This window comes from Aythya fuligula, chromosome 4 (genome assembly GCF_009819795.1).
Source record: "Aythya fuligula isolate bAytFul2 chromosome 4, bAytFul2.pri, whole genome shotgun sequence".
Classification (NCBI taxonomy): domain Eukaryota; kingdom Metazoa; phylum Chordata; class Aves; order Anseriformes; family Anatidae; genus Aythya; species Aythya fuligula.
Window position 1 is genome coordinate 57,655,858 of NC_045562.1, and position 19,636 is coordinate 57,675,493.

The 19,636-nt window shown below is 41.0% G+C and overlaps 1 protein-coding gene across 1 annotated transcript; it reads left to right on the top strand.

Annotated features, from left to right (window-relative positions):
* The first annotated feature begins 3,986 nt into the window (after window positions 1-3,986).
* CCKAR (cholecystokinin A receptor) lies at window positions 3,987-10,158 on the top strand. Its single transcript, XM_032187355.1, has 5 exons — window positions 3,987-4,107; window positions 4,886-5,137; window positions 7,098-7,359; window positions 8,849-8,976; window positions 9,635-10,158. Exons 1-5 carry the CDS (start codon window positions 3,987-3,989, stop codon window positions 10,156-10,158), a joined length of 1,287 nt encoding a protein of 428 aa, XP_032043246.1.
* The last annotated feature ends 9,478 nt before the right edge of the window (window positions 10,159-19,636 follow it).

Consider the following 19,636-nt stretch of genomic DNA (forward strand, 5'->3'; position numbering starts at 1 on the left):
GTTTAGCACATTCACCAATCATTGTTCACAAACAGTCCTGGAAGACTTCTTTGGGATGAGGGAGGAAAGTTGGCATGGATTTGCATGCCAGAATTATGAGAGATTTAGGAGAATTATGGAAGTGGGAGTTCAGCAGCAATTAAAGAACGTGGACAAATAGGAGACCATTGGTCTGAAATGAAACAGAGAACAACATCATTAAAAGATTAGAAATAAAAAGTAGGAATGAAAAGTAGGTGTGAAAAGCAATTATGAACGGAGCTTCACAGAAAGCTTTGCTACAGCTGTTCATCACTTTCATAAATGCAACACAACATGGGAAAAGGGGTGAGATGAAAGAATCTGCTGATGCTAAATCATTCAAGGAGGGGAGAAGAAAAAGAGGACTTTGAAGAGTTGCAGAAAGCTCTTTCTGATAAAACAGGGTGAATAAAAATCACTGCCAAGTAGAAAACAATTATAATTTTTCATGAACAGAGTGGAGCTCTGAAATAGCTATCACTATGCAGAAAAGAGACTACTGAACTTACAGTAGATTCTTCCTTGAAAACGTCAGTTCAATTCTCAGTAGTCATAAGAACGGCAAATAGGATTACAGGAATTATTAGGAAAGGAACAGAGGGAAAAACAAAAACAAAACAAAACAAAACAAAAACCACTAAAAGTCAATATGACATTATTTAAATCCTTGGTTCATCGTTATGTGACAACGTCTGTTAAAGACTGTACATGAATTAGAAAAGGTTTAGACCTGGGTGACAGTGCTCATGTAAGGTGTGAAACAGCTCATTTACAAGGAATGAATAACTAATCTGGTGTTCTTCAGACATGACAAAGTCATGACAGGTATGAAGAAGCTGCCTTCAGAACGATAATTCATTGTCTGTCTTGGTAGAGCACGGGACAATAACCTCAGTGCCATCTCCTTGATATCATTTCATTTCTGGAAGAGCCCCCAGTGGTTCCCCTAAGTTAGTTTTCCCTCCTGATCACTAACTGCGTCTCCCACAGTGTCTCTGTAATTTCTCCCTTGTCTCCATTCACTCTGTTTCTTACTTTCTTTTCAACTGGGTCCTGGAGCCCAGCAGATGATAAGTGCACAGTCTATGTCTAACAATAAATAAAAATTAATCTTTTTCTGTAGTATGATATTGCTTCCTCACGGTACAGGAATAACTGATCTACAACTCGTCAGAACACCAGCAATTAACCCCCTACCCCAAAAGTACAGTGGTATAACCAGTGTAAAAGCTGTAGCTGAAAAATTAATTGAGAGAGAATCCAACCCCAAGCAGCAACACGTCTGGTAAAAAGTAATAAAGGTAATACTGCTAATACCAGTCAATACAAATGAAACTGAAAACACATCCAATCATTTCTCTAATGCAGATCTAATAGAAGGTGCCAGGAATACGGAAAGATCTCTCCCACATTAAGAATATGCCCAGAACAACAGTTTGACATCTTGCTTACAGAAGGACTCTAACTGCATTAGAGGTTATTTAATTCAGTAAAGGAATTGGTAAACACAATTACCAGCCTGTGGTTTGCAGCAGGTCAGACCATTATAATAATTGAAAATAATTATAATAGTTTCTTTTGACATGCAAAAGTCTCAAACCAAAAATGTAAAGGTCAAAATCATTTTGATTGAATGCTCCTTTATGCCAGCGCTAAAATGTGAAGACTGTAATGAACTGACTGGCATACAGATGCGGAAAGCAAGGTCAGTACCTCAAGTGCAAAGCACACCTTAGAAAAGCAGACATACCTACAAAATTTGGGCTGAGACTGGCTTGTTGTTGATTTTTCTTCAACAGGAAGCAATTTTCAAAAAAAGAGAAGTTGTTAACAGGAAGTTTTGGCAGCTCAGATTAGACTTTCTGCATCTCACTCTTGCCTCTGAAGAAGAGTGAAAAAGCAATCTAAATTCTGCAGTTTTTTTCCAAAAAGCATCCATGACTTTTCCTGTAGATTATCACCACTAAATCAGCACCTGCCTTGGCTGCCACTTCAGATGTTGGGGATGTTAAAATAATTTGAAATCGACAGAGAAGATGTCCAGGAAGTATAGGAACAATTCAAAATAAATACAAAACTAGAACTGAAAAAACAAACAAACAAACAAACAAACAAACAAACAAACAAAAACCCAACTGTTTAATTAAATGGGCAACATTTGTCATTTAATAGAGTGGTTGATTATTAAAATCCATCAAGTTAGTCTTATAAAGCATAAAAAAACATAAAGCCAAATTAGGCAGCAAAGAGAAAATCATTTTTTTTCAGCGACATTGGTATCAAACATTCAAGCTTAATGGTCAATCATTGTAAAAATGGAAACAGATTTCAATTTTTATTTCTTCAGTATAATTTTTTGAGATTCACAAGTAGAAAAATAAAACATGACATGTCATTCTGGATTAATTTCCTACCAGTATAATATACATTCGAAACTAGAATTGAATTCTGCTGGATTGAATGTTTCTTTCTGATGAGACAGCTACACATCGTATACACTGATTGCCAGCTCAGGTCTGTTTTATCTAGGTTAAAAAGAGAAAAAAAAAAAAAAAAAAAAAGAAAGAAAAAAAAAAAAAAAGAAGAGAGGGGGATCTCAAGAATAATATGTAAAATAAAAGGAAACATTATAATTAAGTTGCTAAAGAAAAGGGAACTTAGAAATTGGAACTTTCCAATCTATTCTCCCAGTCATGGCACTATAATTCAAGGCTGCAGAGACTGGAAAAGAAATCCAGGACTTCCAGTCTTTGTGAGTCTTTGTGTTACCAACTTTAAGGGGTCTGTGCCTGTTATTAAGGACCTGTTATTGCTCTGCTTATTAGAAGAGACTTTAAATGTGAAATTTGTTTTCAATTGAGTAGTAGCAGGGATTCATTTATAGTATTAATTTACCTGGTTTTTGTTTGTTTGTTTGTTTGTTTGTTTTCCCCATAAACAAGCTGTATACTGGAAGTCAACAGCCCAGGACTTTGTGCAAGACCAAAGAGGATCGTGTTTATGTATTCACAAAGCAGAACCCAGAAGAAAGGGCTTCTTTTAAGCAGTCAAGATTGGTCAAGATTGCTGCATTCTTGATAACACATAACTAATGTGCAGTACTTTATCAGTTCATCAGGTTTACAAGTCATATACAAGTCCTTGCACTGAAAAATTGTCTAGGCTTCTGCTTATATGACCCAACAATCCTAATGGCATACTTTCACAGGGCTTGATCCACGAACACTGGAATTTGTGAAGCATTCTATGGCCTTACTGGGTTTTGGATCAGACACATACAGAGCTTTGGTATGAAGTTAGCTCTTCATTAAATGAGCTAGAAGTAGCAGCTCTTGTTTTCCTGAGTCAATTACAGACTCAGTCTTCAGTTTGCTCTGAAAAAATGTGAAGAAAGCTTCACATTTCACTTTCATGTAAGGCGTGCAAAATCTTCTTGATGATTTTCCCTTCTGAGCCTTTTTATTCAGCTCCTCTGGCCATTTCAAATGTTGTTGGTTGAGAGACAGATTTATCACTCTCATCTCTCACTGGTTGTGATTTATTGGCTGTGGAACAGCAGCATCCCTCTGAGAAATATTGCAGAGATGTGAGCAGAAGCAACCTTGCAAGGGGTTAACGCTGTAATCTTTTTCTGGTCTGTTTATAATCCCAACAGTAGGCCAGTAGCAGAAGAGGGTGGATCTAAAAAAGTACAGGAGGGGATGTGTGCTTGTGTGCATATGTGTGAATTGTGTCTGTGTGCATGCCCTGCTTTGCTGAACTGCCTCGCATGCCACTGACATAAATCTGTTTTCAGCCTGACCAGGGTGTTCCTGACGGATGGTTAAAGAGCTTACTTCTGCCACTGCCTCTCTGGTATTCCTCCTGAAGACTTCATTCAGAAAGATATTGTTTACTGGAAGAATGGGCAGATAGTTACAAGCCAACCCTCTTCTTCCTAGGAGCTAACCTGTGGATCCCGAAGGATGGAAATAGTTGAAGCGAGCTTACTTGAGAATGGCACCAACATCACTGATATCCTGTGTGATTACCTCTTGCAAAATTACACTTTTTTCTGTGTGGATGATCCACCTTATTCTTCTAGAGGTATGTATAGAAAGTAAATCTTTTGGGCAGTTTTAATTCTAGCTGGAAGACAGAGAAACAGCCACATGAGGTTTTGGGGGAAAGAGGGGAGGGGTGTAAAATCAACTAACTGCTGGTAAGTTAGGGTGAGAAACAGGCAGGAAAGAATATACTGTGGTTTTGGTATGGTTTAGTATAGTTTTCCAAGGTAAACCTCCAACCGGAACAAATTTCAGAGAAAATGGAAATCTGACAGTAGCAATATTGGGCACAAAATGTAAACGGCTCTTGTAAGGATGTGGAGAAACATGATTTTTTGACTCTTTGAGCAGTTCCATAGCAATGGAGTTATCTGATCTGATACTGTGTATGAAAGTGATTAAATACGAAATTATAACACCGTGAGGCTGGAAAAAAAATCATCCATGTATTAAAATGTTTTTGATTGCTGTATCATTTCTTACTTTTGCATAAAGGAGGGATTTCCATGGTGATTGAGCAGGGCACATTAAGTACGTTGAGCAAAACGTGCTTTTCAGAAGTTGTATTTAATTCTCCAGGAGTACACTGTATTGCGTGTATCCAATTTTAATGTTACGCAACTCAGGTAGATCAAAATAAATTTAAGAGTTTCAGAACTTCTGCAGTTTTTATATTGATATAAAGACATAAACCTCTGCAAAACTAGAAGCTGACAGGCTTTTGAAAGGCTTTACTTTCTGATTAAAGAATGAATCATATAATAGCCATCTATGGTCTGTACACTTCATACCTGACTTTTCACTGTGACAATTTCCAGATTTGCACCAGATAATCCGGATTCTGCTGTACTGTTTGATATTTCTGCTCAGTGTTTTGGGGAACATTCTGGTAATCACAGTGCTGATACGAAACAAACGGATGAGAACAGTCACTAACACGTTTCTGCTGTCACTGGCTGTCAGCGACCTGATGCTCTGCCTCTTCTGCATGCCATTCACTCTCATTCCCAACCTGCTGAAAGATTTTATTTTCGGGAGTGCTGTTTGCAAAACTGCCACTTATTTCATGGGTAAGTCTTGGAAATTTATACTTATTTTGAAGATAAACTAGTTGAGATATGTGTGAGAAGGTCATTAAAGACCAGCAAATAGCCAGGTGTTTCCATCTGCCATTGAACATTTACCAAAATCACCAAGAAATGACTGTGTAGGGCAAATCTTCATGGTTCTGCTTCCCTCAGCATAATCCAGCAAAGCACAGATGTACCCACTGAACTTTAACTACACAGAGAAGTGTTTTACAGGACCAGGTTAGGTGAGAAGTGTTTTGCAAGCTGTAATGAGGAACCTGGCACATCTGCTTGCTTACCCATCACTGACAGAGCTATTTGCAGTGTCCGGATCTGCCATCAGAAATGACAGGGCTGTACAATCTCACTGAAGGCATGTTTTGCCCACAGATTTTTTGTAGCAGCTATACATGAAAAGAAAAAAAAAAAAAAAAGTCCAAAGCAGGTACCCTCTGCAGAGCTGGAAGTTAGAGCAAGGGCTTTTTAAGAGCAGAGCAGGTCTGATCAGAGCTCAACAGGCAACCACAAAATGCAAACTGTGCAGATGCAGGTCTTGCAGACTGACTTTAGGAAGTAACACTTCTGTACGCCTGGCTGTGCCCCCCCCGGTTGTGAAGGTCAAGCCAGGAGTTTCAAAATGTTTGTACTATGTATGTCTGTGTAAATGATTTTGTCACACTTCCAACACTTCTTGTGGCTTCCCCTTTTTCTTAAAAAAAAAAAAAAAAAAAAAAAAAAAGAGAGAGAGAGAGAGAACATTATACAAAGTTTTTGCTACCTTAGAAGACCCTCAGCTACAGAAAGCCAGGTTTGCCTTTACCCTGCGCCCTTGAGAACTTTGATGTAATGTGAAAGTACACACCTAAAGTGGGAATGGGAAACCAACATCTTTTTGTAGATAAAACCAGTAAAGCTAAAGGCCATGTTTAAACAACTGTAATGAATTGCTGCCATAAATGCCATAAAAATTACCAAAGCATTGTTCTCTTTCTTTTATTTCACATCGTGTAAATTTATATATATATAAAAAACAAAAACAAAAACAGTGAAATATTTCTGAACAATCACATTTCAGTTATGAAGGTGTTTTATTTTAAGAATCAGTGTGGATGTTTTCCATTAACAATTCAGATTAAGAGGTTTCTATTGACAGATAGACACTGATATTGATTCTACCACCTATGTTCTATTTTTTTTTTGTTTTAAGATGTAGGATGACTAGTTTTGAATTACAGATAATTTGTGTAAACTAAATTAATATTAAGATATTGCCCCTTAATATTTTGGCTGACATTGAAGCATTCCTAAAGATCATTAAACCAAAGCTCATTCAATGAAAGAAAAAATTGTGACAAAGTTAAGCAAAAATGTTTATAATTTTTAAGTGATAAACTGGGACAGTTCAGTGACAGAAATACAGATCACTGCATTGTATTTTATAACAAATGAACAGGAGAAATTAAGGCTCTTTGAGGACAAAGATTCAGCTTTATGACTTCATTTCTTCTGCTTTTTTAACTCTATTAGCATCTATTTTTAAAATAAAATTGGTAACATTTAATTCTGTTAAATGAGGAAATCAGATCACCGATCAAGCTGAACACATAAAAAAAATAAAATAGACTAGTGATTATGAACTATGCTAAAAGAGTAACTAACAGCATAATCCCAGTTTCAGACACTTGTTTGAAGTGAAGTGCTATTACTGTAGTGTATAAATCACAGTAGTAAAGAGAAGGGTTAGAAAGAAAAGTGTCTTCTTTCCCCGTTATCAGAATTTTTTGGTGTTGTCTTTTTTTTTTTTTTTCAAATTATTCTTTTCTCTTGGACCTGTAGAGTCAGAGAAGTGTCTATTTATATATTTTTTTCTCCGTGCATACAGAAAGTTGCAAGATTATTTGAAAATAACAAGATTGTTTAAAAGAAGAAAATAACCTTTTTCTTTATTTCATACGCATAGGTATCTCTGTAAGTGTATCTACATTCAACCTGGTTGCCATCTCTCTGGAGAGATACAGTGCCATTTGCAAACCTCTACAGTCCAGGGTCTGGCAGACCAAATCTCACGCCTTGAAAGTGATTGCTGCTACCTGGTGTGTTTCCTTTACTATCATGTCACCATACCCAATTTACAGCAAACTGGTACCTTTTACCAAGTATAACAACAGCACAGCAAACATGTGTCGGCTCCTTTGGCCAAGTGATGTCATTCAGCAGTCCTGGTAAGATATAACTGACTGTTTGCAAATGCATAATTATCTAGTGGAAAACGGGATTTCATGGTAGCATTAAGCTTATTGAAAATCAAGTATTAACCTTCAGCAAATATTTACACCTCTATCATGCTCATTTAAAAAGTTTTTTAAAAAATCTCATTTTTAAGCTGCTTACCTTTCGGCTCTTGTATGACTTTTGCTTTCACTCATTTAAGTGTAAACTTAATTAAACAGTATTTTCAGAGAAATCCATGATTAATCTTAGAAAAAAACACATACAAGCGCCCTTCAGTGTGCTGCCTTGGGCATTATTTTGTTTGTCTGAGGGTCCTCTGAAGCAGAGAGGTAGAGCATGAAAACTTGGAGAGTCTGCAAACACCCTTCTTGAGAACTCAGCCTTTTGGTCACTTGTAGGGAACAGGGACAGAAAAGTGAGGGGGGAGACAGTGCCCCAGCTCCTACCTCTCCAGGCAGAGAGAGTAAATAGTAGCACTATCAAGCAGTGGTATTATTTAGACATTGTGTCCTTGCACGATGACTGAACTCTTTAACTGGCACTGAGAAGTAAGATTTATTTATTTTTTCTTGGCTCCTGACGGTCAGTTGGAACTGCGAACAAGATTACAGTACGCACCACTTCAGCATGGTGTACCCCAAACACAGTAAAGCTGCATTTAAGTTTTTGGTAGTCTCAGGAATTTGCCAGTGTGAGCGCAGGTGGGGAGAAAGTTTGCCAGGCAAAATTCTCTTCTGCACAGCACCCTTGCAGACTCTCAGGTGCATGAATGAGTTCACACCATAGCCTCAGCAAGCAGGATAGATGCTGACTCTTGAGATATTTAAACAGAATGATTTCCCGAACCAGCACTCACATTACAGAAGCTGCCTTTGATGAAGTCAGACACCGATGTGCAACTGAGCAAGAGGTGCTCCCTGTACAGAAGGGGCTCTGCAAGGCCCCAGGGGTGTGAGTCCCAGCGGTGGCTGCTCCATTCCTCCTGTGTGTGCCAGGAGGCTTGCACAAGCCAAACCTTGCTCTGGTAGTGACAGCCAGAAGCAGGGGCTCCTTCGAGGGTCAGTAGCTACTCAGGTGGCTTCAGCAAGGCAGATTTTACACCATTCAGAGCAGCAGGGCATCCAGCACTGGTCTGGTTACATCAGGGAGCCCCATGGGCAGAGGGCCCGTCTGCCTCCTCTGAGGCACCCACGTCCCCGGAGCTGTGGGAGACAGGACGCTGGGTGTTTTGCAGCCATGAGAGCCTTGCTCCTGCTGTGCTTTTCTGGTGGAACAGGGAGGAGGAGAAGTTGAAAGCTTCTGATTTCCAGGGCTGTCAAAATGAAACCTCATATCAGCATGAAAAAAAGTCAGCAAAATCTTGAAATCCCCCTCCCAAGATTCTCAGAAAAAAATATTTATTTATTTATTTATTTATTTATTTATTTATTTTGTGGTTTGCACTATTCCCTGGTCACTGCCTGTCTCTTGATTCCTCAGGTACACTTTCCTGCTACTCATACTCTTCCTTATACCTGGGATTATAATGATGGTTGCATATGGCTTAATTTCTTTGGAACTCTACAGAGGAATAAAATTTGATGCCAGCCAGAGAAAATCTTCAAGAGGTAACAACACATTTAGGTTATTTCTTAAAGTTAGACCTTAATGTGAGCAGTTAACTTGAGGCTAATATAAGGAAAAATTTCTACTTGCAAATATTATTATAGTTGTATATAGTTATGGTCATGAAGCTGTCAGATGCATTTATTTGTTGATTGAAGTGATTCCATTACTCTCTAGCCAATAATTCTTCACCTGTGGCTTGCTTGCAAAAACACCAGGTGGGATGCTTTAAATTCCTAATTGTTAAAGAAACATCAAGTTTTGTTTGTTTGTTTGTTTGTTTTGTTTTGTTTTGTTTTGTTTTCTGGCTATGGAGTAAGACCATTTCTGTCAATAAATACCATAAAAAGAAAAAAAAAAAGACAAATGTAGGTAGAAGCATAGAAACTTGAAAACTATCTTGAGTACATACTTGAGCAAACAGTGTTCTCACTTCTTTTGCATCAATCTGTGTAGATTTAAGATGTGAGAATATTGGGGGATAGAGGACACAGAGCAGCCAATAGCTGACTGATGCAGAATTAGGACAGTGCTTTCTTTGAAGCAGTTGTTCAGCCATAAGTTATTTATTTAGACTTGGATTCCGCCCTTCTTTTTGTATTTTGAAACATTGTTCAGAAATGTTCTGCCATCTAATTAAGTGCTACTTTGTGTGTACAGAAAGGAAAATAAGTACCAGCAGCGCCAAATATGAGGATGGGGACGGATGCTACCTGCAAAAATCCAAAAGGAAAAGGAAAGTGCCGTTGCAACAGCTCTCTGTTCTGAGCAACAGCAAAATAGACAGGGTGAGAAGCAGCAGCTCTTCTGCCAACTTGATGGCCAAGAAACTCGTCATCCGCATGTTGATGGTGATAGTGATTTTGTTTTTCCTTTGCTGGACTCCCATCTTCAGTGTGAATGCCTGGCGCGCCTTTGACACCACCTCAGCAGACCTGCATCTCTCGGGAGCTCCCATCTCCTTTATTCACTTGTTGTCCTACACCTCTGCCTGCGTGAACCCTATCATATATTGCTTCATGAACAAGCGTTTCCGCACGGGCTTTCTGGCCACTTTCACCTGCTGTGCTAAGCAAAAGCCTCCTGCAATAAAAGATGTTGGCGATGAAGAGGAGGGGAAGACAACGCGGGCTTCGCTCTCCAAATATTCTTACACACACATGAACATATCTGCACCCCCCTGAGCTGCATCAGAAGAGGCTGCAAGTGCCCTGCAGAAATTCAGGTGGTTATTGTCTGGTGTGGGAAAGTGACTGTGGCATCAGCTGAACATGATTTAGTTCTGAGGTACTGAAACACTTCAGCTGACAGTAAATGTGGTGAGAATTGAAATGAATGCTATCCCTCTCCGAGCTTTATATCACTTTCCTTTCAAAAGTTCAAAGGAGAAAGAGGGTTCTTTGAAGATAAGGGACTTTATACAAAGCCTTAAAAGGTGGTCATAAATTTATTTGTCATAAGTTCTCCTGTAAAAAAACCTGGCGTCCTTAACATCAACAGTTTAGCTCCGTTTTCAGCTGCAGTTCTGAGTATCTCTTAAAATTTCCAAGATGCTAGTGGATTCTCCTCAAACATAAATACATGTATTACAGTGTTTACTTCAATATCTCTGCCTTATAATCAAACTCTTTCAGTTACATTTGTAGTATATTTTTTCACATTGTTTCAGCTGAACAAATACGTGTTGAGATCATTCTGGTGTCACAGTCAATTAAAAGAATTTCGTTGTGGGGAGAATGGGCTTGTCCATGTGAAAATAATGCTTTTATGTAAAATAATTGCATCCTTTTTTAAAAATAAAATGAAAATAAATATTGATGACTTTAAGTGTGGATGGAATGCATTCTTCGCTTCGCAATAACCTATGATAAATTTAGATCATTTCATGTATTTTCTGTTTAAATGAATAAATAAATAAAAGAAAAAAAAAACAAACAAAAAAAAAAAAACACAAAACAAGCACAAAGAAGCAGCTTTCTTCCCTGTGGCTGCAAGCACCCATGCATGCAAGGGGCAGGATCTGAGATGGACCCCAAAGGCTGATATGGAAATTATCACACTGGGAAGCAGAGGGATACAGGCAAAGAGATGCTTCTACAAAAGACATGGGGCTGAAGACCTGGAGCGATGCCCATGGTAATAACACATTTCGCAAATATATTTGCAGTTACTCCTATCGCAGTACTTACTGCACACATGAAAATGAAAGCCACGAGGTGTAGAAAAGCAGAAACAGCACAATAAATGAGCAGAGGCTGAAAGACTTCATCATAAAGTGTGCTTTCTTCCTAAACTTTGGAACTAATTTCCCCAACTAGACATATATGTAAACAGACTCAGCAAAGAAAAATCTTTGAATGATGTAATTATTGCTGTTTTATTGAGCAAGGAGCTCAGTCTCTTTACTGTGTGCTGTATGGGTGAGTGTGGGTGTTCAGATAATGCACTTTGCTCTATGGGGGTAGGCAGGAAAAGTTATATAATTTGTTTTGTTTTGTGAAAATATTCCATCAGAGATGCTTCAATCTTCTGGCTGAGTCAATATCATTTAAGTAAATTTGTTATTAGACAGAGATTAAATTTAAGCACTGCACGGAATGTAGATGTGGATATTAAATATAACCACTGTCAAGGTTTTAATCAGAAAAATCTGATCTCTTTACAGGATGATTTTAAATTGGAAATGTAGTTTGAGTTCCAAGCACCCAGAGACACGTTCTGCAGTTATTGGCCAAAGTGGCTCACCCATATAACTTAGTGCACAACTTTAGCTATTAGGGTGTTTTTTTTTTGCATCCAGCTTGCCCACAGACAGGAAATTAAAATAAAATTCTAAACAGTATTTATGCAAAATCCATAGAAACAATGTTCTGCCTGTCATGTTAATAAAACAGCGCTGTTCTTGGAACTGTGCTGAGACTACCGACATCTCTCTGACCTTTTGCGAACCACTGAATTAAATTATGGGATTTAGTTGGTAACAATGAAATGAAATGAAAAGTTTACTTCACCTAAGGCTGCGGGATGAAACCCTCTACCAACCTGTCCTGCCTGTTGAAACTGAGGGAACAAACGCAGCTGCTTTTGGATTTATGTGGAACCACAAGAGGAGAAAAAAATATATTTAAAAAATGTTTTATACCATTTGAATTTCTGGCTTTATTATAGGACATAGTTTTAAAAGTTACTTACATAAGAAAAAAATCACATTTTAGTGATATGCTGGACGTGACTGTTGCTGACTGTGTGCTGTATACGCAGACAGCCTCCTTCACGCTTCCGTATCCACTTTAAAAAGCAGTTTCTTTTTTGCAGGAGTAATTTTCCCAGTACCTTTAGAGCCTGTTGAGCAGTACGTGCACCACTCACCACTCACCCACTCCCACTGACTCAGTCCGAGGACAGTGGTTTCGGATGAGAGGCAAAAGCCATTTTTGGCAATGCCTTTATCAGACCATGGGTCCCCTGCAGCCTCCAGCACCTGGGGCTGAGAGGAGCAGGCTCCTGATGGATGCCCCACTCGTCACTGTCAGGGAACACAATTTGAAGGTGATGACAGAGGCAGGTAGGAGAAGAAGGTCCCGATGGAGTGACGGTCAGAAGGCAGCCAGGGAAGGGTCAGAAGCTTGCCAGAAAGGACACGTTTCCTTTTGCACAAGGCTGGCTCTGTGCACTTATCGTCCTTCCCCTCAGTTGCCCCCTGTGCACTTTTTTTGTATTAGCTCTTTGACCTAGCTCCCAAAGCCAGATTCTAGCAAGGAGCAGGAATCAAGTTTCTAACTAAAATATTGCAATCCAGCCATTTTGTCATCTGCCTGGTCTCATGACAGAAGAGACTTCAGCCCTTTTGCAATGTGTGTGCATCTTTGTGGCATTTTCCCTGGCTCTGAAAGGTGTCATTTCTTTGCTGGAGAATCATGGAGTCCTCCCAGTTTCTTTAATTCAGATAGTTCAACAGAAAGTATAAATGGAATAGATAGGTGGCAAACTAAAAGAAACCATGGAGTCTCCTTTTTTTTGTATCATTAGTTTCTAGAGTTTGGAGGGAAAAATCCTGTCCTAACACCTTACTTTGACAATTGGCAGCAAAGGCATCAAAAGGCAAGCTCCTACCCAGATGTGGCACACAAATTGGAAAGCAAAGATTCAAACAATATATTTCACATGTAGAATGCCCACAAATCTCTTAAGCCTTTCTCTTCTTCCCCTTTCTCCCTGTTTTTCTCATTCTTTCGTCTTTCTGTCATCTCTTCCAGCTGCATGTCACCCTTTTTTTTTTATATATATATTTTTTTCTGTACCTTTCACAGTCTTGAGGTTACTTTCCCCCACCAACTGCTTTGACAGGTTTATTTCCCCCAGATTTATTTTCCCAGAAAGCACTCTCGGCTTCGTTTCTCCCCTCGCCTCAGGCTGACTGACTCCCGAAGCACATCGTGCTGAGCACTTCTCCCTCCCACAACTGCGGAGTCCCTGTGCAGCCGTCCTGCAGCCACTTCCCACACCCTATGTGTGCTCCCATGTTGTCTCTCTTGAATGCCAGCTCCCTGCATGCTCCCACAGCAGCACATCCTAGTTCATAAACAAAAATGTGACACTAAAATAATGTTCAAATCCTCCTTTGCTACTTCTGTCATTATTCTTACAACCTCTGTAATAATGTGGATATAAAAATGCAGGTGCCTAAAAATTCAGTACTTAGTGGGGGGAAAATTATGAGTATATTTCACTGTTGTCCAGGTCAAATAAAGGTCCCATATGCTCTGAATTAAAACCAACATACAGGTATCAAGGTGCAGCCACTGGAGACTTACATCCCTGTCACACCAGTTGTGGCCCCTCTTCCAATGCTTTTGGGAATCGTGGTGCCACCTGCTTCTCCATCCCTGCTGCCCCAGAGCCTGCAAGAGCACAGCCCACAGTCATGCACCACAGCTTATCACAGCCATTTTGCAGCTTGGAATAGGTTATTTCAGGCAGGACCAGGCAAATAGACAGATATTCATATGGATTCTAGCAGCATTTGACACTATTTCCCTTAAAAGCAGGAGCTTGCACAACTCACACTCACACATGCACTTGGCCAGAAGGCAGACCTGCAGATTGCTGCCTTTCATGGGACCTCATGGTTAGAGGATACCAGGAAGATGTAGATGAACCACTGTGTGCCAGTGGTCTGAATGTAAGCTGCTGTGCCATCAAATGTACCCTCACTGTATGTATGCAGAGAAGAATGTGGCAGACATCTGCTGACTATGATCAGGCCCTCTTGCAACCTCATGACTGCTATGGTGAATGCAGTTTTTAATGCTTTTCTTCATGAAGCATTCCTCTTGCAAATATTTGTTCAGGTGCTGAGAGAATTTTAATAGCTACTCATCCCCTTTATTTTCTCAGATACCTGTTTTTCCACAACTGATACTTTCTTGTATAAATCAAGGTGCACAAAGAGTGTCTGCAGACTTCAGAACTAGACTTACTTCCTCTTCTACTTCTCAGGACTTCAGTAAATATGGCTTTTATTTATTTATTTTTTCCTCTGTCTAAATTGAATGGGTGGTGAGCTAAACTTATGGTTCCTGATGGCAAAACATGCCTGTTCTCTAGAGGAGACAGAAAGATCAAAATGAATGGCTTTGAGTAAGGATTATATGAAAAGAGAGCCTTTTAGTTACAGCACCTTTTGATTTCAGCATCACAGACAGGATGGTAGTATTAAGAAGTAAGAGTATTAAGAAGTTACTACCTTTTAAAAAAATCTCTCTCATTTAAAATATGACACAGACCAATGAAATCACACTCTCCTAAGTGTCAGCAGCGTAACTCCTTATGTCACATTGCTGACCTATACATCAGCAATTTGCTTACCCTCTGACCATGGTCTTCCTCTCAGTTTTTCTGTATGTGTTATTCATTTCTGTTAAACAGCTCCAGCTTTTTATGCACAATCCTTCCCTGGCCCCTCCACATCCCCAGCAGCTTCCATGTCATAGTAACCTGTGCCTTAAAGTGGTTTATTAAAAGGCCCATTTCTAGCACTACATTTTTATTTTTCCTCCTGCAGTGCTTGTTAGGCTACCTTAGGTACCTACCAAAGAAGAAAAATGTGAAGGAAATGTTCTTGAATTGTAAAGTTCCTACTTTGCTTTCCTAATGGCAAATCATCCCTGCTTGGAGTTATTTATCTCTAGAGATAATTATGGCACAAAAAGTTTTCTTTGTCTCATGCCCCCAGTTGTGTAAGAAAAGCACCAATTTCGAGCTGGTGAGGTGCCAGTTGCCCGCTGTACTGAGAAATGAGAAGAAATCATCTTCATTATCATCAGCAGGTAGCAAACATCAAGTAGGAATCATCACCTACAGGGCAAACACTATTTGATCGTTTTCCTGCTATTTTGGCAGTTATTAATTGTTTTTAAAAATCTCCTGCAAGAATGAAGAAATGCCACTTATGCTGAGTTTGATTTGAAATGGTGAATGGAGCCCTGCATAGCTCCTGTGCACATCCTCCAAATATTGGGGTTACGAAAAAAGCGTGATGGGCAGCCAGGAACCCCGAACCATAGGAAAGGTGAGGGGCTGCTCATGTTACTAGCTTGTTTACAGAGCCAGAGTGTTTTAAAAAATGCACGGTGTCTCCAGTCCTTGTTCTGAGACTATTCAGTGACTGCTGAGAGGCCTAGCTCACGGCCAAGCAAAGGATGACACACTGAGCTGACACCACAGGGACACTGCAATGAACGTCACCCCAGGTGATGACAATACCCAGGGCAGAACTCTGCCAGCTGGGAACACTCTGTTTGCTCATACAGAAAGGTGGACTTGCAGCATGGTTGGGGCTGGCAGGGCCTCTGGGTCCACCTGCCCCAACCCCTGCTCACGCAGGGCCACCCAGCGCAGGCTGCCCAGGCCCACATCCAGGCGACCTCTGAAGGTCTCCAGGAAGGAGGCCCCACAGCCTCTGGGCAGCCTGTGCCAGGGCTCCGTCACCCGCACAGCACAGAAGTGCTGCCTGGTGCTCAGAGGGAGCCTCCTGTCTGACAGCTTGTGCCCATTGCCTCTTGTCCTGGCACTGGGCACCACTGAAAAGAGACTGTCTCTGTCCTCTTTGCACCCTCCCTTCAGGTATATCAGTACATGATATATATCAGTATATGATATATATCAGTATATGAGATCCCCGCTGAGCTTCCTCTTCTCCAGGCTCAGCAGTCCCAGCTCTCTCAGCCTCTCCTCACAGGAGAGGTGCTCAGGTCCCTTGATCAACTCGGTGGCCCTCTGCTGGATGCTTTCCACGTCCCTTTTGTGCTGGGGCCCAGAGCTGGACCCAGCACTCCAGGTGCGGTCTCAGCAGTGCTGAGTAGAGCGGCAGGATCACCTCTCCTGACCTGCTGGCGATACTTTGCCTAATGCAGCCAAAAATACTGTTAGCCTTCTTAGGAGCCCACAAACCTGCCGTGGGACTTCCCACACCTGACCTCTTCAGCGTGGCACTGCTAAGCTGAAGGTAGGTGGGGAGCAACCTGAGCTGCTTCCTTTCTCTGAACCTGGCTCAAAATTCAGCCCACAGCCCTGTGTTCATGTTTACCATGACTGACTTAATGTCGTTGTGACAGGGCACAAGGACAGCAGCCTTCCCCCCTTTCCCTTTCAGCCTTCATGTGTGCTAGGTCTGCTGTAATGCACCACTGATCCAAGGGGGCACCAAGGGAGCTGAGAAACCCACTGCCACCACAGACAGGGCTCTGGGCTCGCAGAGAGGGTCAGGGCTGGAAGGAATCTGCAGGAAAATCAGTAGCAAATTTTCAGCTATTAAAAGGGGTTTTCACACTGGGTTTTTAGCAAGAAGAAAGCTCGTCTAGTATCACAGTCCTTACTGGGGTTGCAGATCTAGGAAAAGGATCCAGAAAACAGACTCAGTGCCCTTGTGTTTACTCAGAAAAGAAACCTGTTTAAATAGTGTCAACCAGCTGAAGCAAAACAATACAGGCCAGGGGAGACTGTCAGGCAGAACTCTGTATTCCCTGGTATTTTTCAAGCATTTCTTTTCCCCTTTTGTATGTATTTATTTGCTTTTTGCAAGCAGTGGACAGTAAAAGCAGGTGGAAATTCAGAGACCATTTACTGAAAGGCAGGGTTCTTCACGAGACACCCAGTGTTTGCTGACATGCCCCATAACTTCTCTGCTGCACCGGTTTGTCAAATATTTATTGAAACCTGGGCAGACTTTTTCTGCTGTGTGCTGGAACCGAGATACACGAGGCTCCAACCCTAGGGGCTACAACGTGCGTGCCGGAGCCGAAAGCACTCATCTGCAGCAATGATAAAAAGGGAGATTTGAGAAGACAGCAACTGGCTGACAGAAGGAGGGAGCCAGCAAGCCAGATGCCCCAGGCCGGGGGCCAGGTGCAGCACCACCAGCAAGCACAGCGTGCCTTATTGCTACTGTGCCAGTCAGGCACATCTCCTTTAAGGAATTTAAGTGATATTGTCTCAGTGTTGCTGTGTTCTAGCCTAGCTGATGGTCTTAGAAAATAAGGTGCCGTGTTACTCTGTCCCTAATACCTAGAGCTCAAACACCGTGCATTCATAGTGCATCTCCCATCTCACATGGACCTCACTCCTGCTACCAAAAAAGAAAACCCACCAAAAAAATAAAATAAAATAAAATAAAATAAAATAAAATAAAATAAAATAAAATAAAATAAAATAGAAAAACCACCAAAGAAACAGCCAGAAGAACCCTGTGGTGCTCACATTTATTGGCCAGCAGTAACTGAAGCAGCCTGGTCACTGGCACCCTGTAAGTGAGCTTAAAAAGAAGGCACTCTCAGCGAGGAGGGGATAGGTGTTCCTCCTCCTGCCCGACCTCCAGCTTTTTCCTGAAGTTCCCTTTCTCCGCGGTGCTGCCGTGTCCCCGTGCTGCCGACTGACAGTCTGTTGTACGTCTCCTTGCTACCAGTTGGCTTCGCTAGATAATAATTTCCAAATCCACTTGTTTGCTTAGACTACAGTGCCATGTACATTCAATTACTCTGCTAACTCCACCAAGAGCAGCATGTTTTTAAATTAATATAAACTTACCAAAATGCAATTTTATAACTGATTCATGTTGCGTCTGCACTTCCTCCAAATTTAGTTTGAATAATGTTTTCTAATCTACTACTACATAAAACAAACTGAGGGACTTTGATATTATTTCCATATGCCTCTGGGCTCAAAGGCAGCCATCTGTGCAACTTCAGACTCTGCTGCAGAGCCAAGAATTATTATTTACTTACATTTGTCCTTGGTCCTCTCCGGAGGAACATATTTGTGCAAGTGCTTTTGAGTGCTTTCCTGTGTCTGTGGGATCTCTCCACCTGTGTGATCAGCTATCTTAGATAGCAGGCAGAAGGGCTTTGAAAAAGGAACCGGACCTGTAAAGGATACATTTTGGCTTATTTAGAAACATTTTTTTTTTTTTTTTTTTAACTGCAAAGTTTCATATCTGGCTTGAGGTCCCTTGGCTTTGTTTCACATCTTTAACATGAACTCTTTGCCCTCTTATAACCAACCTCTGGTTTTGGATTTTTTTTTTTTTTTTTTCCCATGTGCAGTGCATCAGATCTAATGCTCTCACCCACAGCTCTCTCACAAAACTGCTCTCAGCAATTTTTTCCTGGATATTTCCAGAAAATTAAAGCTCCTGATGCATTTTGGTGAACCTCATCAAACTCTAAGGCCCATTTTACTAACATTTCAGGATTTCCATGCCCTTTCTGACAAGCTACCTTTCTAAAACATTGGAACATTTTGCACATTTGTTTCCTGGCATTTTGGCCCTTCAGGTCTCTCCATGGTGTGAAGTGACACGTGGCAACTCATCTACCTCTCCTGCAGTCACCTACCAACAGCACTACGAATAAGGGGAGACAGATTTACTTCCACCCACCACAACACATTTGATAGCACATTTGATATATATGATAGCATATATATTAATATACGAAAGGGAGGCAGAGGTTTGTAGCCAGCAGAGCAAGACTGGATTAAAATTTTTGGCATCTGATGTAGTAGAAGCAGCACTTTCAGACCACTGAACTAGTAAATAAATTGTATCTGCACTTAAATATGAGGGAATTAGTTGAAAATGCAGACAGTTAACTGTCCTTTGGCCTGGGTGAGTAGATGAGAGAGTTTGTACCTGCAACAGAAATCTTCAGAAATGGATAAATCTTGCAAGAAATGTTCTAAGTAGAAGTGCAGTATACTTGAGGTGGTGCTGTTGACTTGGAAACCTTGCATGCTTCAAGAGCTAGGTCTGCTTCAAGTCCTGCCTGGGATCAGTCCCATCCAGTCCTGCATGTGCCCAAACAGCAGCTGCTACAAACCATCTGGGGCTGACATCTGCAGGTTCTGTTGTTGTCAGCAAGAGCTTGGTCTGGGTAAGGACGTCACGATAAAGCAAATTTTGTCTCCTCTCTGGGTGTCTGACAGGAGATTGCGTATTAACTTCCAAGTGTTTGTTCCCACTGGTCAGAAATGCATCAGTCCAGAGCCCTGCTCAGGCATGTCCTGTGGGACTTCTAATTCTGACCCCAAACACCCATCGATGAAAGGAGCGGGAGGCCACCAAAGTAGAGAGTGGCCTCAGCCTTGAGCTGAGCTTTGAATGGAGAG

Coding starts and splice junctions, on each gene's coding strand:
- CCKAR (XM_032187355.1), top strand. CDS start 3,987: ATGGAAATAGTTGAAGCGAGCTTACTTGAGAATGGCACCAACATCACT. Junction 7,360..8,848: donor GATGTCATTCAGCAGTCCTG/GTAAGATATAAC, acceptor TTGATTCCTCAG/GTACACTTTCCTGCTACTCA. Junction 8,977..9,634: donor CCAGAGAAAATCTTCAAGAG/GTAACAACACAT, acceptor TTGTGTGTACAG/AAAGGAAAATAAGTACCAGC.